Genomic DNA, 22,628 nt, shown 5'->3' with positions numbered 1-22,628 from the left:
GTAAATACATTCTCTTACAATTTCCCAGGAGGAAGAAAAGTAGCCCAAACAGAAGTTAGACAAGTTGAGAACAAAAAGAGCAGCCTCTGACATTTAGAAACTGGCCTGGTACTCACAGCTAAGGCATGTTATTCTGATGAACCTAAACTATCTCACAGAAAACCAACCTCTGACAAGGTTATTCTGAGACTACAATAAAATGAGACAAAACAAGGTCATTTCATAATTGTGTCTAATAACAGACAAAAATAAGGTCACTGTGCCACCCACAGGACACCAAACACCACTTCTCTCAGCCAGATGAACCACTGCTTCTGTTTTGCTAATTACAGCTTATCCTCAGCTACACTTCCCTCTCTGTAGATAAGATTTATGAACATGCCAAATCATAGAATTGCCCTTGCTTTCTGACAGCATCCAATGAGAGTGAAATCCTAACTCCTCAGACCCTCCCCCAACTCCCCAAAGCCCAAATCCTACAAAAAGTTCTTTCTTGCACCCTCCTACCGGGACACCCCATAGTTCCTCAGCAGGTGTGTGCTCTCTGGCTGCCATAAGTAATGAACCTAATTTGTTTAACTTACAGGGTTGCTCCTGGTGGTCTTTGGCCAAAGGGCACTGACCAAGTAAATGCTAAGAAAAAAAAGTTATGTCCCTACCTCCAAGTACACTATAAATACTGTATGAACCCTAGCCTGTGAGGGTTGTATTAGGCATAGAAGACCTCTTGAAAGAGGAGAGGCCTTACGTATTAACACCCTCCAGCACTTACTGAGGTCGACTATGTGCCGGGCATCATCCCAAACACTTTACAAGCATTACTTCATCCAGTTCTCACAACAGCCTTCTACGGTAGACACTATTATCATCACCATTTTATAGATGAGGAAACAGCAGCACAGAGAGCTTAAGCAACCTGCTCAAGTGAAACAGCTGGTAAATGCTGGCGCCAGGAATCACCCTGGACATCTGACTCCAGAGCCCATGCTTCAAATAGAGTTTTCAAGAGGGAGGAATACGAGTGTGTGTTCTAGGTGAGGCAGAAAGGCATACGCAAAGGCATGGGGGCCAAGAAGGAACTCCTTTACCCAACAAGCTTCTTGCTTCCCTTAAACTGTATAAAATCTTCACAATCCCTTCTCCACATACCTCTTACTGCTGGGTCCTGGTTCCCGTAAGGCTGGTTCCAGGACCAGGTGCAGGGGTTTGGGGCAACACAATTTAAATGGCTTTGATTCTGCCATCTCTGTTTCAGTGATAAAAACCACGTTCCAACGTTGCTTCTACCCATACCTGGTTTTTCTCATCTCTCCAAAGCCTGATATGGCACAGATGGGTGTGGCTGGGGGATATAAAATCCTCCTTCCCTTAATTAACATCTACTTATCTTGCTATCTTCACATTCAAATGTCAGTCCCCAGGAAAGCCTTCCATAATTCCCGAGGACAGGTGAAATCCCTCTGTCAGAGCCTCACAGTGGCCTGAACTTCCCCTTCAGGAAACGTCATCATTCTTGTCATTACAGTTCATTCCATCTTCCCTGCTAGACTTTAAGTCCCATGAGAGCAGAGGCCATGACTGACTTGTTCAGTCCCTGGCACGCCACAAGAATTCAGAGTTGTGAACTAGAAGGGGAGTGGGGAAATGAATAATTCGTGGCAGAGTTTCAAGGACAACCAGGTTCATTCTTTTTCCTTCCTACTGCAAGCCCTTGCTTCTTCTCAAGGCATCATGATCCCTGCTACTGTATTTTCCTGACCCAAACTCAAAAATCATCTTCAGTCAGGTCAGATGTTGCCTAGAGAAATCTAGCTGTGCTCCATCAGGTCTTTTTTTTTTTCAGCGAGAGTCTGATTGGTCTTTCATAAACTTCACCTTCTGAAAAGTGAACCTTCCCTCTCTGGTGAGTTATCCAAGGTCACACTGAATCAAACAGCAAAGCCAGGAATAAAATTCAGATCAGCTGGCTCCCAAGTTGAGGCTTGATCTTCTTCTTAAGGAATAAAGTGGAGGAAATGAGCTTGCACGCTGATTCTCTGAGACTGTTCATCAAATGCGGGCTTATAATGCCTACAGCTTCCACATGTTATCTAGGAGACATTAAAGCGTAATGAGCCCTTCAGGAAAAGGTATTTTTAAAAAGGAACAGGAAAACACAAGTGCAGTCTGGACGTATAATCAATATTGCAAAGATGATTTAATTAAATTCTGGATGGTGACTCTCCTTAAGCTGGTTTACAATCACGAAGTCAGCATAAGCCACAGAGTCAGAATCAGCTTACCGTATAACCTCTTGGTAGAGGGCCCAGCAATGCTAAGAAGCTGCAGAAAACACAAATGTCTTTGGCATAAAACCTATGTTCCAATCTTATGAAAAGCCACTTAAAAATAAGTAAGACAGTGCTAAATTCTTAGATACACAGCCACACAGTGAGAGAATTCTAATAGCCAGGTTCTTGGCCTGTAGTGCTGAGAAACGAAAGCCAAGCAATTAAAGCTGAGAAAATGGATTACATAATTTTACAGCAGGAGACTCGGATCATTTACGAGGAATTTATTGTTTGGGTTTAGAAATAACTGAGACATCCTTTTACCTGGGATGGATCAAGCAGAGCTCAATATAGGAAGGAGACAGGAGGAAAGAAACATGAGTTCCCAAACCACCTTCCATCCTAGAGTTTCTGAAAACATGAGAAGTAAACTACCACTGCTAAAAAGTGAAGGATAAAAGATCAACTTCCAACATCTCTCTTGGATATTTAGGGCTCACCTCTCCCTGCATATATTACTCACACTAATCAAGCAGCCTGCAAATAATTATGTATTTCATAGTTCTTTGAAACGTTCATTTCTTCCATCTGTGTTGCCCCAAGTAACATCATGAAATGATTCATAAGAAAGTGTGGCAGACTATCTCGTATCACCAGAACTCTTCCTGCAGAGTGCAAAGGGATAAAAATAACTAAAATCACTTTGTTAAAGTTTCTAACCAAAACTAATTCTTGACGAGGGTTTTGTTTTTCCTTTCCTTGCTACTTTTCATTACCTTTTATCTCTTTTACAAGTACAGAGTGTATAATTTCATCTAGAAATTGTCTCTTTGTTTTAAGCAAAAGAAAATATTTGAAAATAAACAAATCATCCTTAAGCAGAGTGGAAAATCTGGAGGCTACACAAGTAGGATCACCGTAAGGTTGTTTCTCATGTTATTCCTAGCAATTTGGGAGATAATCACAAAACACTCAAATGTCTACAGAACAGAATTTGTAAGGATGTAGCACTTCTAGATCAACAATCAAAGCTCAACTGAATTTTTATCACAATGAGTCAATCATTCTGCCCCTCGTTTCTCTCAGTTTGAACATGAGGATAGCCTTTGATGCCATCCTTGCTTGCCAAAGGTTCAATAGAATGTTTAACTCGCTTCAACAGGAATGATGGTAGACACAGTGCGCGTGGCTGGAGGTTAGATGGACTGTAGGAAGGATACTCCCTGGGTGAAAGTAGACACACCCTACAGAGCTGCTCCTCTGAGCCAGCGGAGCACACCAAGAATGAAAAATGCTGCAGGTGCCAACTCTTGGGCTGTTTGGGGAATTTTTTTTTTTTTTTATAATAGCACACAGTAAACGATTTTCCCCATAGATCAGCTATTTCTAATGATTCCCGTTTGATTAGCTATTGCTCATGATGCTTCAAACAAGAGACTTCCCCCATCTGCAAGTGGGGTACATATGAGTTACAGGCAACAAACTCCTTGGGTCCACTAAGATTGAGCTGAAAACTTAGGTTTAAATAATACAAAGTGGAGATGAGATACATATATTACAGAAACAAATATATGATATACACAGACAACCAAGAACTGCTAATGGAGAGCTTTAATCATCACATGTAAAAGCAATACATTCATATATCAAAACTGGCTCCAAATTCTTTATCATCATCACCATCAACAGTCTAGAAATGAAATGACACACTAATATAAAACTTTCCTGTTTATAACTAAAAGATTTATGAAACTGTTTTTTATAAATACATTTTTTTTTACCCTGAGGCTGATATCACCAAAGTGAAAAAGAAAAGTCATTTTCAGCTGGAATGTATTCAATATAGAGTTTTAAAAACCATTTATCATTATTTTAGAGTGATTTCTATTCATTCTTCCCACCCACTCTATGTGATGATAACAGGAAAAGATGGCAAATGGTTATGTCCAGTATTATTATATACTGGTCATATAATTCTCAAATGTACTGATCATATGATTCTCAATTTAATCTACTTACCAAAACAAAGAAATAAAGTTTTAACATCCATTAACTCTATACTATCATATTTTAAAATATGTATCAAAATCAGTTCTCTCTTATAAAAGAGGGGTTGGCAGTACATTCTCAGACCAAACAACAACAACAAGCCCCAAAAAACCAGTACAGTACTTTCTTACAATGGCTACTGCAGCGCATTCTACATATTTCATATAAGCCAACTAGGTGAGGTCAAAGTTCGCAGAGACTGCCTAACAAACACTTAACTCTGGGCCCCTAGTCACCTTGAGATAAGATCTGCAAATGTCTAAAAGAAAAACAACTCCCAAATGCTGCAACAGTTATTCCATTTAAGTGCTGAGAGAGGTATGTGTATTAAACTTGAAAAAAGATAGCCATGTTAAAGGGAGGACTATTTTAATGTGGTTTTTTGGTATGTAAACAACAAATAAATAGAAAAAAAGATTTTCAAAACCTGAATTCCTAATGTCTCTAACATTGTTTTTTGTGAACAGGTTTACAGCCATGGTGTGCTGCCTCTCACAAGGCAGCCTAGTGACTCTGCCTCCAATTATTTTCATGATAATCTCTAGATGCTTTTTAAAGTGCTTTTTCTAAATATTCTCAGCACTTCATCTAAACCAGCAGTTGGGCTGCACACCTGAGTCAGGAAATCTCTGCTGCCACTTTGTTTCTAAGTATTGTACATGCAATGTTCTAGGTACTACTTACCTCCCACTGCACAACTACACACGTGCTGGGCTATCATGGAAATCTGGAATGGATGGCGCTTGAAGAATTACGATCCCTAACCTGTCTACACTCTTTACTTTTATTATTTGTAGACGCCTTTGTAATACAAATGATTTAAGTGAGCAATATAAGCATAAGACACCGGGATTTTTTTAAGAAGTTAAATTGTGTTCACTAACTGTTAGCCAGAAGTGGGTAAGGATAATAGAGAGAAAATTCAGTATTAGAAAGAGTTAAGAGAAAAGCTTTCTGAAAAAGGCTTGGTACATGTGCTGTCTTTTTAAAGGTAGAATCATAGAGAATCAGGCCGGGCACAGTGGCTCATGCCTGTAATCTCAGCACTTTGGGAGGCTGAGGCAGGCGGATCACCTGAGGTCAGGAGTTCGAGATCAGCCTGGCCAACATGACAAAACCCCGTCTCTACTAAAAATACAAAAATTAGCTGGGCATGGTGGTATGCACCTGTAGTACCAGTAACTGAGGAAGCTGAGGCAGGAGAACTGCTTGAACTCGGGAGGTGGGGGTTGCAGTGAGCTGAGATTGCACCACTGCACTGCAGCCTGGGCAACAGAGCAAGACTCTACCAAAAAAAAAAAAAAGAAAGAAAAAAAAAAAGAAGAAGGAAGGAGGGAGGGAGGGAAGAAAGGGAAGAAAGGGAAGAAGGGAGGGAAACAGAGGACAGGAGAGAGGAAGAGAAGGGGAAAAGAAGAGAAAAGGAGAAGAGAAAAGTAGAAGAGAAAAGAGAAAGAGAAGAGGAAGAGAAGAGGAAGAGAAGGGGAAGAGAAGGGGAAAAGAAGAGAAAAGGAGAAGAGAAGAGGAAAAGAAGAGGAAGAGGAGAGGAAGAGGAGAGGAAGAGGAGAGAAGAGGAGAAAAGAAAGAAAATCAATGTGAGAGACTCTTAACCATCACATGAGCAATTCCCCATCCGGTACTTAACTCCTATACAACATGCCTGCCAAACTGCTGTCTCGCCTCTGCTAGAATACCTTTCGGGGAAGGAAGCTGTCCCAACACTTCTCATCTTCCTTACAATGGAACAGCAAAACAGATGCAACAGGTAAACAAATGTCCACTACACATGATTAAGAATCATATCTAACTTTTCAAGAGAGTAGGCTGTCGATAGCTACTTCAAAGGAGAAACCAGATTCGCCTCAAGCATCCCATGCTTTCTATAATGTTTCAAAATGGAGAGATACAAATTTGAAATATTAATTTTAGAAATCATTGTTGAATAGCTGTGTGTGCTGCAGAGGGGAAGGTAAAAAATAAATCTTAGAAGTGATCACTGTACAGACTCTTTGGAAAACAAAAGGAAAATAAACGTTTGAATAATAATTTAGAGTTTCACTTTGAAGATGCAATAAACACCTTGCACAGCAAGTCGTGGTGTAAGAATCCAAGAACCCTGATGGATGAAGTGTAGGCTAATGATATTTTGCAGCAATGATCAATTCAGATGTAGGAGACAGAGGAGAATGACAGGAGCAAGTCTGAGGCTGCAGCCTGCTATCCTAAGGCAACCGGAAAGCAGGACACTCTACCTTGATTTTCTCCTCCTGACTTGTTTGACAGCACTGCAAATAATTGCCTTGTTTCTGATTTCTCTCAAGGTGCTCAGACTGTTTCAGAGTTTCAAATCCCCCCTTCAGAAGACGAACAAAGTAACAAATGGATTGGTGGATGATACTACTACCCGAATTCGATTTACAAAAGATCAGTTCCTCTAAAGGGACACATTTATGTCTGTATATTTTTTTCAACATTTATACGAATAAGTCCATTTAAACTAAAATCATTTATCCTGATAACACACATGTAAACCTTAAAGATCTCAATGACCACATTAGTTGAGACTCAGCTGATTCCATTTTGAATGGTATCTTTCACCCCTACGTATTAAAACATCAATGATATCAATTTTTAACAAACAAGACTACAAGGAACAGGCAAAAACAAAACAACAAAAACCAACCTTAAAGTCAGTATGTCTTTTTATATGGAGGCCACTTGTTTTTCATATCTGTTTCAAAAGTATCAGATAATTAACATTTAGTGGCTAGATGACTGAAGAGCAAATCTTCCTGCAAAAAAGAATAAAGCTTCCTTGACCACTGAGATTTGGAAGTGAAATCAATGAAAGTCTATCAAGTACTCAGGATAGATTTGGTTGGCATCAAAAACCACAAAGATCTTTGGGTTCCAGGTATCATCCACACAGCTGTCATATAAATTCACATAGCTCCCGTCTTTGGAAGGAGGTCGCATGTATTTGGAGTCTCCGTTTATGTAATCTCCAATTAGCACTCGAGCAAGAAACATAGATTTATATGTTCTAAACAGATGCCGCTGTTGCAAGCTGACACCATGAATTTGGAATGTGTTTCCATGCTTTATGTCATCTTTGCAGAAACGACTGGAATAAGCAGCATCTCTAGCAAAATAGGTTCCTTAAACAAAGAGGACCAAGAAAAGCCAAGATTACTCCAAAGAATATATTAAAAACAAGCAAAAACATTTTGTCAGGAGAATAGATGCATAGAATTGTATAATAAAAGTAGATGTGGAATTTCTTCATTCGCAGATCTTTAAGAGAAGAACAGAAATCCATCTGTTATGGACAGCTGTGGTATAGACTACCATAGGAATAGATTTGCTGGTACATACCAGCCCTCACCACCAACACCATCCCCTGCCCCCACCAAAATATAGCTACCAGACTTCTGTTTTTAAAATAAATCTTACAAAGAAACCAATTAATAAAACTGATAAAACTGGTTCAATGATTAAAAGTGTGGCTGGACCTGAGTTTTGTTCTGTTTTTTTGAGATGGAGTCTTGCTCTGTCTCCCAAGCTGGAGAGCAGTGCCGTGATCTCAGCTCACTGCAACCTCCGCCTCCCAGGTTCAAGTAAGTGATTCCCCTCCCTCAGCCTCCTGAGTAGCTGGGATTACAGGCGCGTGCCACCACGCCCAACTAATTTTTATGTTTTTTTAGTAGAGACAGGGTTTCACCATGTTGGCCAGGCTAATCTTGAACTCTCGACCTCAGGTGATCCACCTGCCTCAGCCTCCCCAAGTGCTGGGATTACAGGCGTGAGCCACCGCGCCCGGCCCTGAGTTTTACTGCTTGGCCCTCCTTCCTGTTTCTGTTTCCTTCCACCACTTCCTCACCCTGCTCCAGCAAAGCTCTGGAGAGCACAGTAGAAACTGATGGCCTACAGGGATTCTTTTAAACCCCAAGAAACCATATTTCTATGATGCGGGATAACAATTCAGTAATATTTCTGGAAACAATAGAACCCCATACCCATGAAAAGATTTCTGAGAGAGTAGAATGCCATTCATATCTGAGCATTCCAAAACAAAAATGATTTTACTGGCTCACTGCCTGCACATGAGAACTCAACAAAGCAGCCAACTCTTCTGAAATGGCAGACACAAGAGATAGACATCATTAAGGGCATTCTTACTCTAAAAAAAAAGTGGAAGTGAATTGCAAAGTCTCATATTTACCTAACACTGACGGGATTTATGTAACACCTTCTGACCGCCTTACAGTTAAATAAGTGGAATGGCCTTTTTAGTAGTTTTTTTTTTTGTTTTTTTTTTTTTTTTTTGAGGCGGAGTCTCGCTCTGTCGCCCAGGCTGGAGTACAGTGGCTGGATCTCAGCTCACTGCAAGCTCCGCCTCCCGGGTTTACGCCATTCTCCTGCCTCAGCCTCCCGAGTAGCTGGGACTACAGGCGCCTGCCACCTCGCCCGGCTAGTTTTTTGTATTTTTTAGTAGAGACGGGATTTCACCGTGTTAGCCAGGATGGTCTCGATCTCCTGACCTCGTGATCCGCCCGTCTCGGCCTCCCAAAGTGCTGGGATTACAGGCTTGAGCCACCGCGCCCGGCCTTTAGTAGTTATTTTTAAAATTAATTTACATTTTCAAAATGTAGCATATCCTGATCCTAAATAGTAGTCAGTTCTCTTGCTGGAGGTAAGGTACAAAGTAAGGACCAGACAATGAAATGTACATCCCGTTCCTTTCCCCTCACCTCTCTCCTTAATTTGCTTGAGTACCAGACATAAATTGAAAAACCTGGATTTTCACAACATTATAAATAACGTGAAGTTTTCCCCCACTATTCCTTATTGCTCACTAATATTCTTACCTATCATTTTCTTAAAAACCAAACAAAACAAAAACACTAGTACCTATTCTGGTACACAATGCAGTTATAACCCATTTGTTTTCTCATTCTCTATATATTTGCCATAAAGCAGTTTGTATTTATATTTCTATGCCTCTAAAAAGAGGAAACTCTCTCCTAGGACTCACACTGGACCTGGAGTTCTGATAATTACCTTTTCCAAAGACAGCACCATGTATACCATTTATTCTCCAATCAAAGTTATGAATGCAGATTGCTTCTACAAATTCACTGCTGGTACCATGAAATAGCATTTGTTCATTAATCTGAGGCACACCTCTTTTTTTCTTGAGCTGAGCCTTTTTCCTAAAAACACAATATACACAGACACAAAAGCACACAGAAATATACCATAAGTAGCATTTGTTCATCTTAATGAGCAAGTTTCAACAGAAAGGGTAAAACAGAAAATACTTTAATATAAATAATAAGTGGACAAAGCAAGTCTAGAAAAGAAATAATTTCAAACGTTCTTGGACACATAAATCATCTCATCAAAAATTATTAGTTAACACTGAAACTTAAGGTTGAAAATTATGCCAAAAATTACAGTTATCCCATGCTATGCCCCAACTTCGTAAAGGTAATTGATTGTCTAAACCAGCTAAGCTTTATAGATGCCTAAAACTGAGACAACAAACAAGTAACACAACGTTCGCAGAGGCTTTAGACAGTGAATTCCTTGAGCAGGGACCATGTCATATGGTTTTTATCCTCAGAAACTAGAAAATGTTGGTTCAGTTGACTAAATTTTGCACCACAGGGTTGGGAGGGACGTTAAGCCATCCAGTTTAATCCTCTTCCCAAGGATAAATCTATCCTAACACATAAAAGCGTATTTAATGTAGGACTGATTGTAACAGAAAACAAAAACTGAAAACAGCCTAAAATTATTTCAGAGAGAAATGAATAGTCATGTATTTATATATAAAAGTTAAAAGTGATGAAGTAGGTTTATGTGCATTAACATAGTCAATCTTGAAAAATAATATTTCATGTAAAAAGAATCTTGCAAAAAGAGAGAACTCAAAATAACACCGTGTATTATGTAGGTATACACACACAGGGAGTAAAAATACAAAATACAAACAATAAGGCACCAACCAATCTCAGGGGGAAAGAAGGAGAGTAGGCAGGGATGGGGTAAACACTTCACCTGTATCTGTGTGAAGAGGCAGGAAATGTGACAAGCATCAACATGTTAAATCTGATAGGCAGACACATGGGACTCTGTAAACTATTTGCTGCATTTTCATTCTTGAAACTAAAAATCATATTTTAAAAATTAAAAAGAATCCCCTCCCCCGACTTCTGATAGCTATTTCACGCCTGCTTCAATCCATCCAGTGTCAAGTACTCAACAGCATCAACTGCTCACTTTGCAAAACAGCACCATCTATTTGTGATCAGTTGCAACAGCTGGAAAGTACATCCATCCCAACGCCAAACCAACATCTGCCTTCCGTTATTTCTACTGATTGGTCTTTATTATTCTCTTAAGAACACTAACAATTCAAATCACTCTGACACAAAACAACATTGCAAATATCCAAAAATAACTATGAACACCTACCTAGGCTTTCTTTTCTCGGTTAAATATACACCATTCCTTCAACTACTCCTGACACAGCACAGCTTCTAGGTCTTTCTTTATCCCAACAGTCTTTAGTTAACAAGAATCTGCTACATACTTTCTAGTTTATAAATGTTGGTATGAAATAGAAACAGTCCAAATATCATCAGACAGCACTGACTGCACCAACACCACTGAATGCATTTTGGTACCAGGGCAGTGAACTGCACCGTAATCACCATGATCGAGTGTGTAGTCAGTTCAAACTCCCAGACTTTTTCAAACCAGACCTCTCTTAGCTTGCTAAATTTGTACAACTGATTTATAAACTGAATGCAATAGATTTATTTCAGTTAAGTTTTACTTGATATAGCAATTTAAAAAGTAAAAATTAAATAACAGTAAAATATCCGTATCACAGACTGAGTTCTATAAATGATATGCAGCTTGATGAGTATGTTCGGGAATGGATACTTGCATTTAAATGGAGACAGAAATGAAAATGCATATGGTCTTTCTCAAGAGTCATTTGGCAGTATGTATCAAAATTTAAATGTATACGCTTTGATCTATTTGTGATAGTCTTTTCAGACCATTAAGCATAACCTTAGAAGGTTGTGCATTTAGCAAATGTTTACTTTACAAAAAGTCAGCGTGCTTTCACTAAGAATTATAGCAACTTCCTTTTTTAGAACTTTATGTTCTCACTTTTTTTAAACAATGTGCATTTGTTCCCTTTATAAAAACAATGGAAAATTTTTTTTTAATTAAAAAAAAGATAATACTTGTTTTTACCCACTGTTTCAACCTTCCAAGGTCTTTCTGACTGCTGATTTACTCACTCAACAAATAAGCCACCCCTTCTAGTTTTGAATCTTTCACAAGTGTGATAAGCAAGCCCTCTACATTTTCACCCAAGTTTCCGATAAAAATTTTGAAGGACCCAAGAAGAGAGCATGCATGCCATTCGAGTTACTCCTCTGCATAAGACTTTGGCTACTAGTTTTTCTCTTTGAAATACCAACCAGCACATATTTCTCCATCTTGTCTTCATGAAAAGACACTTTCTCAACAACTATAAAGTGAGAAACCAAGCTAGACTGTCTAAGGGGCCTATCCATCTACCACTATGGTAATCCTATTAGTCAGGCGTTAGTGAATCCATGCTGGGTTTCTCAAAGAAACATTAGTGTCATACACAATGCCAGGCTTCATGGTCTGCAATGTCAAACTTCTCACTGTTGTGCTTCATGATCTGTAATGACTAGAATCCACTCTCAGGAAATTCTGTCTCTACTAAAAAATACAAAAATTAGCTGGGTCTGGTGGTACACACCTGTAATCCCCCCTACTCGGAGGCTGAGGCAGGAGAATCACTTGAATACGGGAGGCGCAGGTTGTAATGAGCCAAGATTGCCCCACTGCACTGCAGCCTGGGGAACAGAGCAAGACTCCATCTCAAAAAAAAGGCCAGGCACGGCGGCTCATGCCTGTAATCCCAGCACTTTGGGAGGCCAAGGCAGGCAGATCACGAAGTCAAAAGATCAAGACCGTCCTGGCTAACACGGTGAAACCCCGTCTCTACTAAAAATACAAAAAAGTTAGCCGGGCGAGGTGGCGGGCACCTGTAGTCCCAGCTACTCGGGAGGCTGAGGCAGGAGAATGGCGTAAACCCGGGAGGCGGAGCTTGCAGTGAGCTGAGATCCCGCCACTTCACTCCAGCCTGGGCGACAGAGCAAGACTCTGTGTCAAAAAGAAAAAAATTCATTTATCACTACTTTTCAGGCACAAATTCGAGTGAATCTCGGTTTGAAAATTCGCTGGAGTTTCTCTTAGATATTATAAATAAACTGTGAGTTAAAGGGTATGGAGTATGGGTATAGGCAGGGATGGAAAACAATGCTTACTTCCTAGATTAGATGGTGTGTATACACCAGTTGAAGGCACAGAGCAGGGGCGTGGTGGTTAAAGCTTTGTATCCCCACGGCACAGTCTGTTCTAGTGCCCACTACTCCCCTACTAAGGCAGCCGTGAAATGTGGACATTCACAGACTATGACCTTGGTGTCCCAGAAGGGCTAAAGTCGAATTCCAGGGCCTCATGAACTTTAGTTACATCTGCAAGGAAAGTCACAGAACTACACTAAGTTCTTCACACCCCTGCCCACCTTTGCCCAGATCCACAATCATTCCTGAACTTACTGAAAGTACTGTCACACCCACTTCTCAAAATGTCTCGAAATGGTCCACCTCTTAGGGACTAGAGTGCCAGAGTGGCTAAAGTGTGTATGCCACATGCTCTGCACTGCAGCAAGAATACGTCCATGCTCTGGATTAAAGTAAGTCTACCTAGATTTAGAACACATTTCATCCTGCTGAACATCAGAACCACTTACAGAATTGTTTCAAGGTGAAAGCGTCAGAACCCAGAGGTTCTGATGCAGTAGATCTGCGGCGGGTGACAGATGTCTCTACTAGCTAGCAAATTCCACTGGCGATTCTGACTTGCAACTAGGTTCGAGAATCTCTGATCTAAATTCACATTATTAATAAGATGCTCTTATGTCCTTGCTGCCTTATGCTTTCCAGCTGTGGATCAATCCAACCATCTCCACTATCTGCCCTTCCATTTGTACTCTGAAGTATATTACACAACATGGGTTGCCCCATAAATTCACATACTTTAGCTAAGCCCTCAATGCTGACAGAAATCCTATGGTTCCCAAGATAGCTCGTTCTACCCCATTATCCACAGTGGCCATTTCAAATCTCCTCTTTCCCCTTTCCTTTTCCTCTTATCAACACCTCCCGAACACTTTATTCTCTGTAGGTGACCTCCCTTCTTCCATCACAAAAGAAATGGAAGGTATCAGGAAGGAACTCCTTAACCTAACTCCTCTTTTCATCCCCTACCTCGACTTATCTGTAAACATAACTGGACCATGCTTCTCTATCTCCTTTCTGACACATGTTCTCAGAATTTCATCTCATCACACTTCTTCAGGAGCTGGAATCCATCAACTGCCCTTCCACTCTTTCTCTAAGAGTCTTTAAAATTTTCCTTCTCCATCGGTCCTTTCTGATTACAATGTTCAGTTCTCTCCCATGATTAAATTTTAAAAACATAACAATAACCCCACATTATCTGTCTTCTCACATCTCTCACCCTCCTCACTGCCAAACTTCTTGAAAAAGTTGTCAACATTTGCTGTATACACAATATGATGTCTACCAACATTGCTTTCCTCTAGGTTACCAATGGCCTTCTTATTGAAAAATGCAAAGGAACTTTTCAAATTTATCCTGTTTAACATCTTTTCAGTATGTAATCGCACAGATGGCACCTGCTTGAGTAAACCACATTCTCCCTCCAGCTTCTGTGACTACATCGTCTATTGGTTTTCTCCCACTTTCTGTGGTTGTTGGTTCCCTCCTTGGGTTTTCTCTTCCTCTGTTCATCCCTTCCAGACTTGGACCCTTGGCCCTCTTCTTTTCTTAATGTACATATGCTCCCTAGTCATCTTCTTCATTCCTATAGCTTCTATTACCCCACATTTTCTAACGACTCCAAAACCTCTGTCTCTAGTCTACACCACTCTTCTGAACTCCTGACCCATATGTCAACTGCTATACATCAACTACTACTCCCTTTCCATCATCGCTAAAGATGTTCCTACTGAGACTCCCTTAGTCAAGTAAAACAAACAAGCCAAACACTTGGGAGTGATCCTTCTCATCTCCCTTACCACCCCATCGCAAACAGTAAGTGAGGCACCAAGCCCTATCATTCTATAACCTTAATACCTCAAAACTGTCTTCTTTGCTCCATCACAGCAGATACCACTTTGGGTCAGGCAACCCAACGTGTCTCAGTCTAATTACTGAAACAATTTTCTAAATCGGTCTCTCTGCTTCAAACTGTGATCCCTTTAAAGTACTGAGTTTTGTGTTTGACACTTCTTTGTTGTGGAAGGCTTCTTCTTTGTTGTGTCATGCATTGTAGGATGTTTAGCATCCTGGCTTCTATCCAGTAGATGCCAGAAGCACCCCCACCCTGCCACATTAACAATCAAAAATGACGCCAGTCATTACCAAATGTCCCCCCGCAGGTAAAATCACTCCCAGTTGAGAACCACTGCTTTAAACCCCTTCTCCACTGCAAAGCCTAATTATTTTTCTAAACTGCAAATCAGATGCACCACTCTCTTGCTTAAAGTTCTACAATGGCATTCTACTGTCCCAGGAAAAAATCCAAACCTCTTAGCTTAGCTTATAAGGCCCCACATGGTCTATCCCCTGCTAACTCTCTGACTTCCACTCTGGTTCGATCCAACTCAACTAAGGCCACTAAAGATGATCACACAACCACCACCCCAGTGGTGCTACTACAAACTCCTGCATGCTCTGCCTCCTGATACCATTCTACCTAATTTCTGTTCAATCTGAAGCTGTTTCAATTTTCTGTGCTCCCTCTTACATCCAGACTTTGGCTCTTACTGCCCCGATGCCCGAGATGCCCTTCTCCTATCAACTGGTGTCTGGGGCTCCCTAATTCTCCCCACTCCACTCCACACTCCCTACTTTCATTGGCAAAGATGGATGGATCCCCTCCCTTTGTGCTGCCATGAGGCCCTGAGCTGACCCCCACATTTCTGTGTTACAATGGTCTGGCTCTCCAAGCTATGGTTCTCTGTACCGTTTTATCCCAAGTGCCCAGAACAGTGCTTGTCATAAAGTAGGTACTAAGACATTTTTGTTAGAAGAAGTGGGGGAAGTAGGAGAGGCCTAGGCAATGTGAAAACTATTGCCGGAAGTACTCATGTGGGCCTGACTACCTATATGGTGAGTCATAGGTTACGTGACAGTGAGACAGACCAAGTTATTTTAGTTCTTCAGGATGATGTCAAAATGACAGGCTGCCATTATAATGAGACTCAGTATTTTGTACTGTCATGGCAGGTGGCAGGTTCACTTACCATCACAGATTTCTATAGGCTGACATTACATAAAACCATGAAGGGCATCACCAGAGTAAAACTGTTTCCAGTGAAATTCTTAGTACAAAATGTTCTGGGGAATTACTGGTACATTTTTACCACTATGATTTAATTGGGGACTCAAGTTATGAAGGAGACCAATTTGATCTCCAATTCAGAGGGCTGAGGAAGAATAATGAATTAAATTTTCATCAGACTATTTTAGAAAAACTTACTTTATTCACTGAGAGAATGAAGTCAAAGGAGGCAGAGGCTTCTGTCTTCCTCTATAAAAGAATCATCTAACAAGAACTAAATTAAACTTTCTAAACCCAGTTAACCTCAGTTATTGTTAGAAGTAAAAGCTGGTTTGGCCAATAGACCCGAGACTATAAAGAACACAAGCTGAAAGCCCCTTATTTACCATAAACTATTATGAGAATAAAACCAGAAATGTACGCAGGCCATATTAACTAGTCAGTCAGAACCAAGAAAGAATTCCATGTATCATTATCAAACAAAATCAGCCTAATTCTCAGGTATATAGAAATGAAATGAGTTATGGTCTGGGATTTGCTTTCAAATACTTTAGCAACAACAATAATAACAAAAAAGGAGACAATTTATGTGTGGTAAATCTTGATAGATGTTGAATCAGGATGATACATGAAGTTCATTATATTAGATTCTATTTTTGTGTTTTTTTGCAATTTCTCTGAATAAAAAGTTAAAAGTCAGCTTATATACTTAAAATCATTAGAAATCAAATCTCATCTACAAACGTTAACTGAAAATATTTCAGAGAACCACTTATTTTAATTTTTTACATGTCATAAAAAATACGGCAGAAGAGGCTAATTTGGATAATACCTTTAACAGCTTTAAGTTTTCTGTAATGGACTTTATTTTCGGTTAAGTGAACATTGAGTCACCCAATGGGTCATTTCCAGCTGAAATCTAGTAAGGAATTGAGATTTTAAATCTACAAAGTAAACTTTAGGCTAAGCAAGAAATGTGAAGATATGTTTTAAAGTGTTCTTTAAAATAAAACAGGCAAAAGATTACTGGCAAGATAGTATGACTGTTAAAAACAAAACAAAACAGTGTTTGCAGAGACTTCTAATAAAAGGCTGAGCCAAGGAAGTCGTATCAACAAAGCTAAACAGCTCCGACACTCCTCTGTAATGCTGATTTCAGCCAAGATGCATAGTTCTAAACCTTGAAAGGAAGGAGCTTCTCACATTGCAATGTTACAAGCCAAGTTTACAGACCAACTCTTTCACTCCCTGAGAATGCTGAAGAAGAGCCCTGAGACCAGGTCAAAACATGGCAAGAGAAAAACAGCATGTCTACACCACTGAAAATTAACACAATTCAATATTTATGTTTTAACCATAAAAGACTTAGCGGTAAGGAGAAGGTTCAGATTAGAAATCATCTTACCTGCAAAAGAATTCCCACAAATCTAGGTTTTGAATTCTCTGAATTCTTTTAATTCGGTTGCGATCCATCGTTTTCCCAAAGAGATTAGCAACTTCATTATATTCATGTGTTTGATTGTGCAGAGGAATAAGCTGGAAAAATAAATTTGTATAGATTTATTGCGGTCCTTTCCGATTTCTTTCATGGTATATTCAGTCAATTCTGCTCTTACCTGATATGGTACTTGAGTGTTCACGTTCTCCCAGTGTGGTGGCATAGGGATGGCCTCGTTTTCACAGATGTAACTTGAAACAGCAAAAGACAAAACAAAATATCAGAAGCTGATTATAATTACTGTCAAGAATTTAGCCTTTTCTTCAAAGCTTAATTTTCATTTTCAGGGTATTGTGACAAAAGCAATTAAATATAGCCTTTGGTTTCTTTATTTAAAAACTATTGAATGTCTATGTGTGCTACTTTTTAGATGTTGAACAGTGAACTTTCGATGGAAAATATACAACCCTATATATCATAAAAATTTCAAAAACAGTTGCTTAGTTGCCTTTTTTTGAAATTTCCAAAATTTCTTTAAAATGTGAAGATTTTAGGCAAAGAAATTAAAAATAAAATCAAGCTCCTGATGAAAACAAAAGGCTGAAACTCATGCTTATATTGCCTATTGAATAAAATCAAAACTCCTCAACCATTCATTCAATGTTCTCCAAGATCTAACTCAAACCTAAACCTTTCTCTGTTAATTGCCCACTATTCTCTCCAACAGCCCACTAACTTTAACGGTTATTAGCACAGTCAGTCAGCAAATCTTAAAAACTATCAAACATGTTCAAGCCACCGGATGTGAACACAGAAAAACACAGTGATGTTGAGGGATTTAACAGTAAAAGGCTGAAAATGACACACCAATCGCCTCCAGTGATTGGAGGTTACTAAAGAAATTAATAAATTTCAAACTGATCTTTAGTTTACTTTTTTCAAACTTATTTTAATGAAAAAAATCAAATATGTGGTTTAAAAATTAATATGTATAAAGAAATATACAGTGAGAAGTTTTCCTCCCACTCCAGTCCCTGCTATGTCCAAGTCTCACTTTTTGCCCCATCTCCTGGTAATTATTATTTTAGTCTCTTGGGTATTCTTCCAGAGCTTCTTTAGGTTAATATAAGCCAAGCTCTTTGCCCACACAGATGGTAGCATAAAGCATACATTTATTGCACCTGTGTTTTTGTTTTTTACTTCACAGATTCTTAGAGATCTTTCTGTAACAGTACATAGAGAGTATCATTATTCCTAGTGCTTACAACAGAGCCTGGTACATAGTACACACTCAATAAGTACTAGATGAATGAATGAATGCATTCTATTGTACAGATGCACAGAATTCCACCATACGGATATACCATAATAATATTTAGCTTGTCTCCAACTTTTTGCTACTGTATTAAGAATGCTGGTCGGGCGCAGTGGCTCACGCCTGTAATCCCAACACTTTGGGAGGCCGAGGCAGATGGATTATCTGAGCTTAGGGGTTCAAGAGCAGACTGGACAACACAGTGAAACCCCGTCTCTACTAAAATACAAAAAAGTAGCTGGGCATGGTGGTGTGAGGCTGTAATTTCAGCTACTTGGGAGGCTGAGACAGGAGAATCACTTGAACCTGGGAGGTGGAGGTTGCAGTGAGCCGAGATGGCACCACTGCACTCTAGCCTGGGCAACAGAGTGAGACTCCGTCTCAAAAAAAAAAAAAAAAATGCTGCAGGAACACATTTGTTCATCTGTCATGTTACGTGTCCACTTGTCTATCTGTAAAATAACGTATTTGAAATAGAATTTCGAGGTCAAAGAATATATTTTTTCATAATTTTAACAGATACCAACCAAATGCTGTCTTTGAACATACCTACTGACATTCTCACCAGAAATATAGAAATTGCCTACTTTCCCGCAACCACTCCAAAAAGGTGTGAGATCAAACTTTTGAATTTTAGTCAATTTGATAGTAAAATCAGTCTGGTATTGTTTTTCTCTTATTATGAGTGAGGTTGTATGAACTGTTCAAATTATTTGCCCATGTTGATCTCCTATTTAGAGAGTTCTAAAGTACTTCATATAATATGGAGAATACCTCTTCAACTACAAGAATGAACAAAAATATTTTACCAATTTTTTGTGAGAAAAAAATGCCTAAAACATACTTGGCCTAAAGTATCTTTTAGCTATGACCAAAAGAATGTTTTTAGTTTTCATGTAGTCAACAGCCTTAAATAACTCCTTGCCAATAGGAAGCATGTATTACTTAACCTTGCATGTAATAAATGCTCAATGTATTCCCACAGTAAATAAATATTTCTGTATCAGCACCTACTGACCTTCAACACCCTACTGTATCTTACCTAAACAGTCCTCTCCTTTTATTATTATCTTGCTTATTGTCCTCTATTCTGCTTAATTCTCTCCTTGTCCTGTCTTTGTTCTATGGTTTGTACAGTCTGTGACAGAACAAAGTGTTTGATCCCATCACAGTGCTTCTTGCCTCCACCAAAGCATAGCAGATACAATGTACAATTACAATAACATCTTCCATTATTATGTCTCATTTTTCATTTTTCTCCCAGATTAAATACTTTCTGAAGATAAGTAACTCTTTTATTATATTATTCATACTAAAAAATGTGGATATGACGCAGCTAGTAAGGAAATACTATTCTCTATTTTCCACAGAAGTACAAGAGCATTTCTTACATAAGTACTTGGAATAACTTTTAAATCATGATGCTAAAATAAAACCAAAGTAAATGATAAAATAAAAACAAAAGTCGAGAAACAAACTGATAGAAACTTAAAATATTTCTTTTAATTAACACGCTACCTTTTTTTTCAGTTTCATTTTAAATTATTTGAACAAAAAGAATTTCAATACTTGCTTGAAGAGTCATTTTAGAAAACAGGAGACATGCTTTAAGATTTTCTTCCTTCAAGTCCATTCACATGAATAATAAATATTTATTGTCTTCTGACATTTATAACTCCTTTTTCAGACTTCTTATGGCCAGAGCAAGCAAAAAAGAAAATTTGTAACCAAGTTCCAGGGAAGAGAAAGCAATACTGTTGTCCACTGTTCTACCACCTTCCTTAGGTCTCCCTTAGTCGCTACAAATTTGAAATTACTTCTAGGAGTTGACCAATGGAGATCAATGGAGGTGGAAACAAAGTGAACAATTACCTGGTTCTTACAGCCCCAATAATTGTATGTCTCTGAGAGAATATTTCCAAGTTAACAATTTAAACTTACCTCAGTGAGTTATTTTATGAGTTCAGAGCAAAGACCACACGGCATTTTGTAACTACCATGTAAACTGTTATAAAGAATTAAAAAATGTAAATACACAAGAAGAAAGGAAAAGGATAACATGAAAGGAAGCACTTGGAGTAAATAATAATGTTGCTATTTTGTCAACAAATGAGAGATTTGATATTTATTTATTTATTTATTTATTTATTTATTTATTTTAATTAATTTTTTTTTTTTTTGAGATGGAGTCTTGCTCTGTCGCCCAGGCTGGAGTGCTGTGGTGTGATTTTGGCTCACTGCAAGCTCCACCTCCTGTGTTCACACCATTCTCCTGCCTCAGCCTCTGGAGTAGCTGGGATTACAGGCGCCCGCCACCTCGCCTGGCTAATGTTTTCATATTTTTAGTAGAGACGGGGTTTCACCATGTTAGCCAGGATGGTCTCGATCTCCTGACCTCGTGATCCACCCACCTTGGCCTCCCAAAGTGCTGGGATTGCAGGCACGAGCCACTGCGCCTGGCCCAAAATTGGATTAAAAGATCAATATTATCAAATGGCCTACCAAAATATTTTCAGTCTATTTGTTTTTCTGTCCAATAGTAAGAAAAAAAAACCCCACTCTTTCCACCCCTATTCTCTTTACCATACCTGAAAGCACTGATAGAAAAGGGGGCTCTTTTTATTAAGCGCTGCTTTCCAGTGGTGAGATTCATTTGCTTCATTTCTGTACACAAAGACAAGATATTAGATAAGTCATAAAAACACACTGTAGCATAAAGTGTCATGAAGATCAACAGCCACGCTACACGATGATCAAGAATCAAGGAGCTTTGGGAGGAGCTGGCCAGCATAGTATATTATGGGTACTTTAGCATACCGCTATGGATCATGTTGTGAAGGTGCTATTCAAGGAAGCACAGCTTCATTGCTTGATCTAAGCTCACACATAAAGATGCTAATTTCATCCACTGCTCAGTATGCACCGTCTATTCCCCTTCTGTACCACATTTAGGTTAAACAGACACTAAACTAGGAGAGTTCTAAACTCAGGAAAGCTAAGAGTACTAGAAAGAGAGAAATTACAGTATTAAATGTGGTTGGTTTATTAAGTAGAAAAATGTACTTCTATCTCTCCAAAAATTTTGGAAATGATTATAAAACTTGTACAACTTACAGAATTTCAAAAATTTCTACATTTCCTGATTTCTCCTCAATTATATAACTAAACCTAAAAAATAGAAAACCTGGCTAGACCCAGTACAAACTTACATAAAAAGATTCTAGTGATACGAGACTAATTACTTAAAGGTATCCTTTTCTTCTTTCATCCATGCCTCAGTCATGGCAATATTTACCAGGTCCATTTCTTCATTCCTCAAAGTTAAGTGGTGATTCTTAATGTAAGATTCTAGCCAGTTTACCTCATCTAATTGACATCATTCCATTTCAGAATGATTAGGATTACCCACCCAGACCAAGGCTAGTATAAAGTGTGTTCTGTCCTTTCTGTGTTCTCCTAGACTCTACACATACTGGATTTACCACTGTTCAGGGAACAAGCAGGATCATCTCAGCATGTGGAGCAAGACCTGTGATGCCACCTTCTTGGACCATCTCATTTTGAGTTTACTTTTTACCGTTTTTATAGAGAAAACCTGAGTTGGCTAGGGGCAGAATGGTTGGAGCTGAAATCTGCAAAGAGTACATGTGAAATACTAATACCCACGCCTTTGAAACAGGATCATTACATAGAGGGTTGGGGAACTCAAGTTATTAGTATATGTAACTCCTGTTCCTTAATAATGTTATTTTTAATAAACTCTATTTTCTGACAGCAAGTTTCCAAAAAGTGTAGTATACTAAAAAATATTCTTTCAGAAACATGTGGCTTGCTGAATTATCTACCAAATGCTTTGATACATTTCATGCTCTACTTGAGGTCTGTTGTCTGTGCATATCATTCGGTCTCAGTTCTCCCTCAAAAATACCTGTACACATGACGAAAAACGCCTACCAGACACCTTCTGCCTAGACTGCGGCAGAGGGACAAATGTCAGGGCCTCTTAAATCCTGCTGATTTGCCTAATGGCATTAAAAAATTATGGCTTGCCACGAGTAAGGATCTC

General features: G+C 39.0%; 2 protein-coding genes across 9 annotated transcripts in view; both read right to left on the bottom strand.

The window, feature by feature from the left end:
• The window catches only part of CRACR2A (calcium release activated channel regulator 2A), a 190,042-nt gene extending 188,347 nt beyond the window's left edge, over positions 1-1,695 (bottom strand). Inside the window, exon 1 of the mRNA XM_030938599.1 lies at positions 1,150-1,695. The gene's annotated coding sequence lies outside the window, so the exon portion shown is untranslated. The remainder of the gene's footprint in view (positions 1-1,149) is intronic.
• A 127-nt stretch (positions 1,696-1,822) lies between these two features.
• PARP11 (poly(ADP-ribose) polymerase family member 11) overlaps positions 1,823-22,628 on the bottom strand; it is a 58,810-nt gene continuing 38,004 nt past the window's right edge. For 5 of the 8 annotated variants that reach the window (XM_010359140.2, XM_010359142.2, XM_030938601.1 and 2 more), the window contains 5 exons: positions 21,151-21,226; positions 17,426-17,498; positions 17,215-17,345; positions 9,378-9,529; positions 3,864-7,474 (listed from right to left, as the gene is read on the bottom strand). In XM_010359140.2, coding sequence (XP_010357442.1) covers positions 7,158-7,474; positions 9,378-9,529; positions 17,215-17,345; positions 17,426-17,498; positions 21,151-21,226 — 749 coding nt within the window. In that variant the 3' untranslated portion in view covers positions 3,864-7,157. Of the gene's footprint in view, positions 2,091-2,129; positions 2,936-3,863; positions 7,475-9,377; positions 9,530-17,214; positions 17,346-17,425; positions 17,499-21,150; positions 21,227-22,628 lie in introns of those variants that run through there. The other 3 variants (XR_004059526.1, XR_004059527.1, XM_030938603.1) reach the window with 3 other exon arrangements.

This window comes from Rhinopithecus roxellana, chromosome 10 (assembly GCF_007565055.1).
Source record: "Rhinopithecus roxellana isolate Shanxi Qingling chromosome 10, ASM756505v1, whole genome shotgun sequence".
Taxonomy (NCBI): domain Eukaryota; kingdom Metazoa; phylum Chordata; class Mammalia; order Primates; family Cercopithecidae; genus Rhinopithecus; species Rhinopithecus roxellana.
Note: the sequence above shows the minus strand (reverse complement) of the source record. Positions and strands in the feature narration are given on the sequence as shown.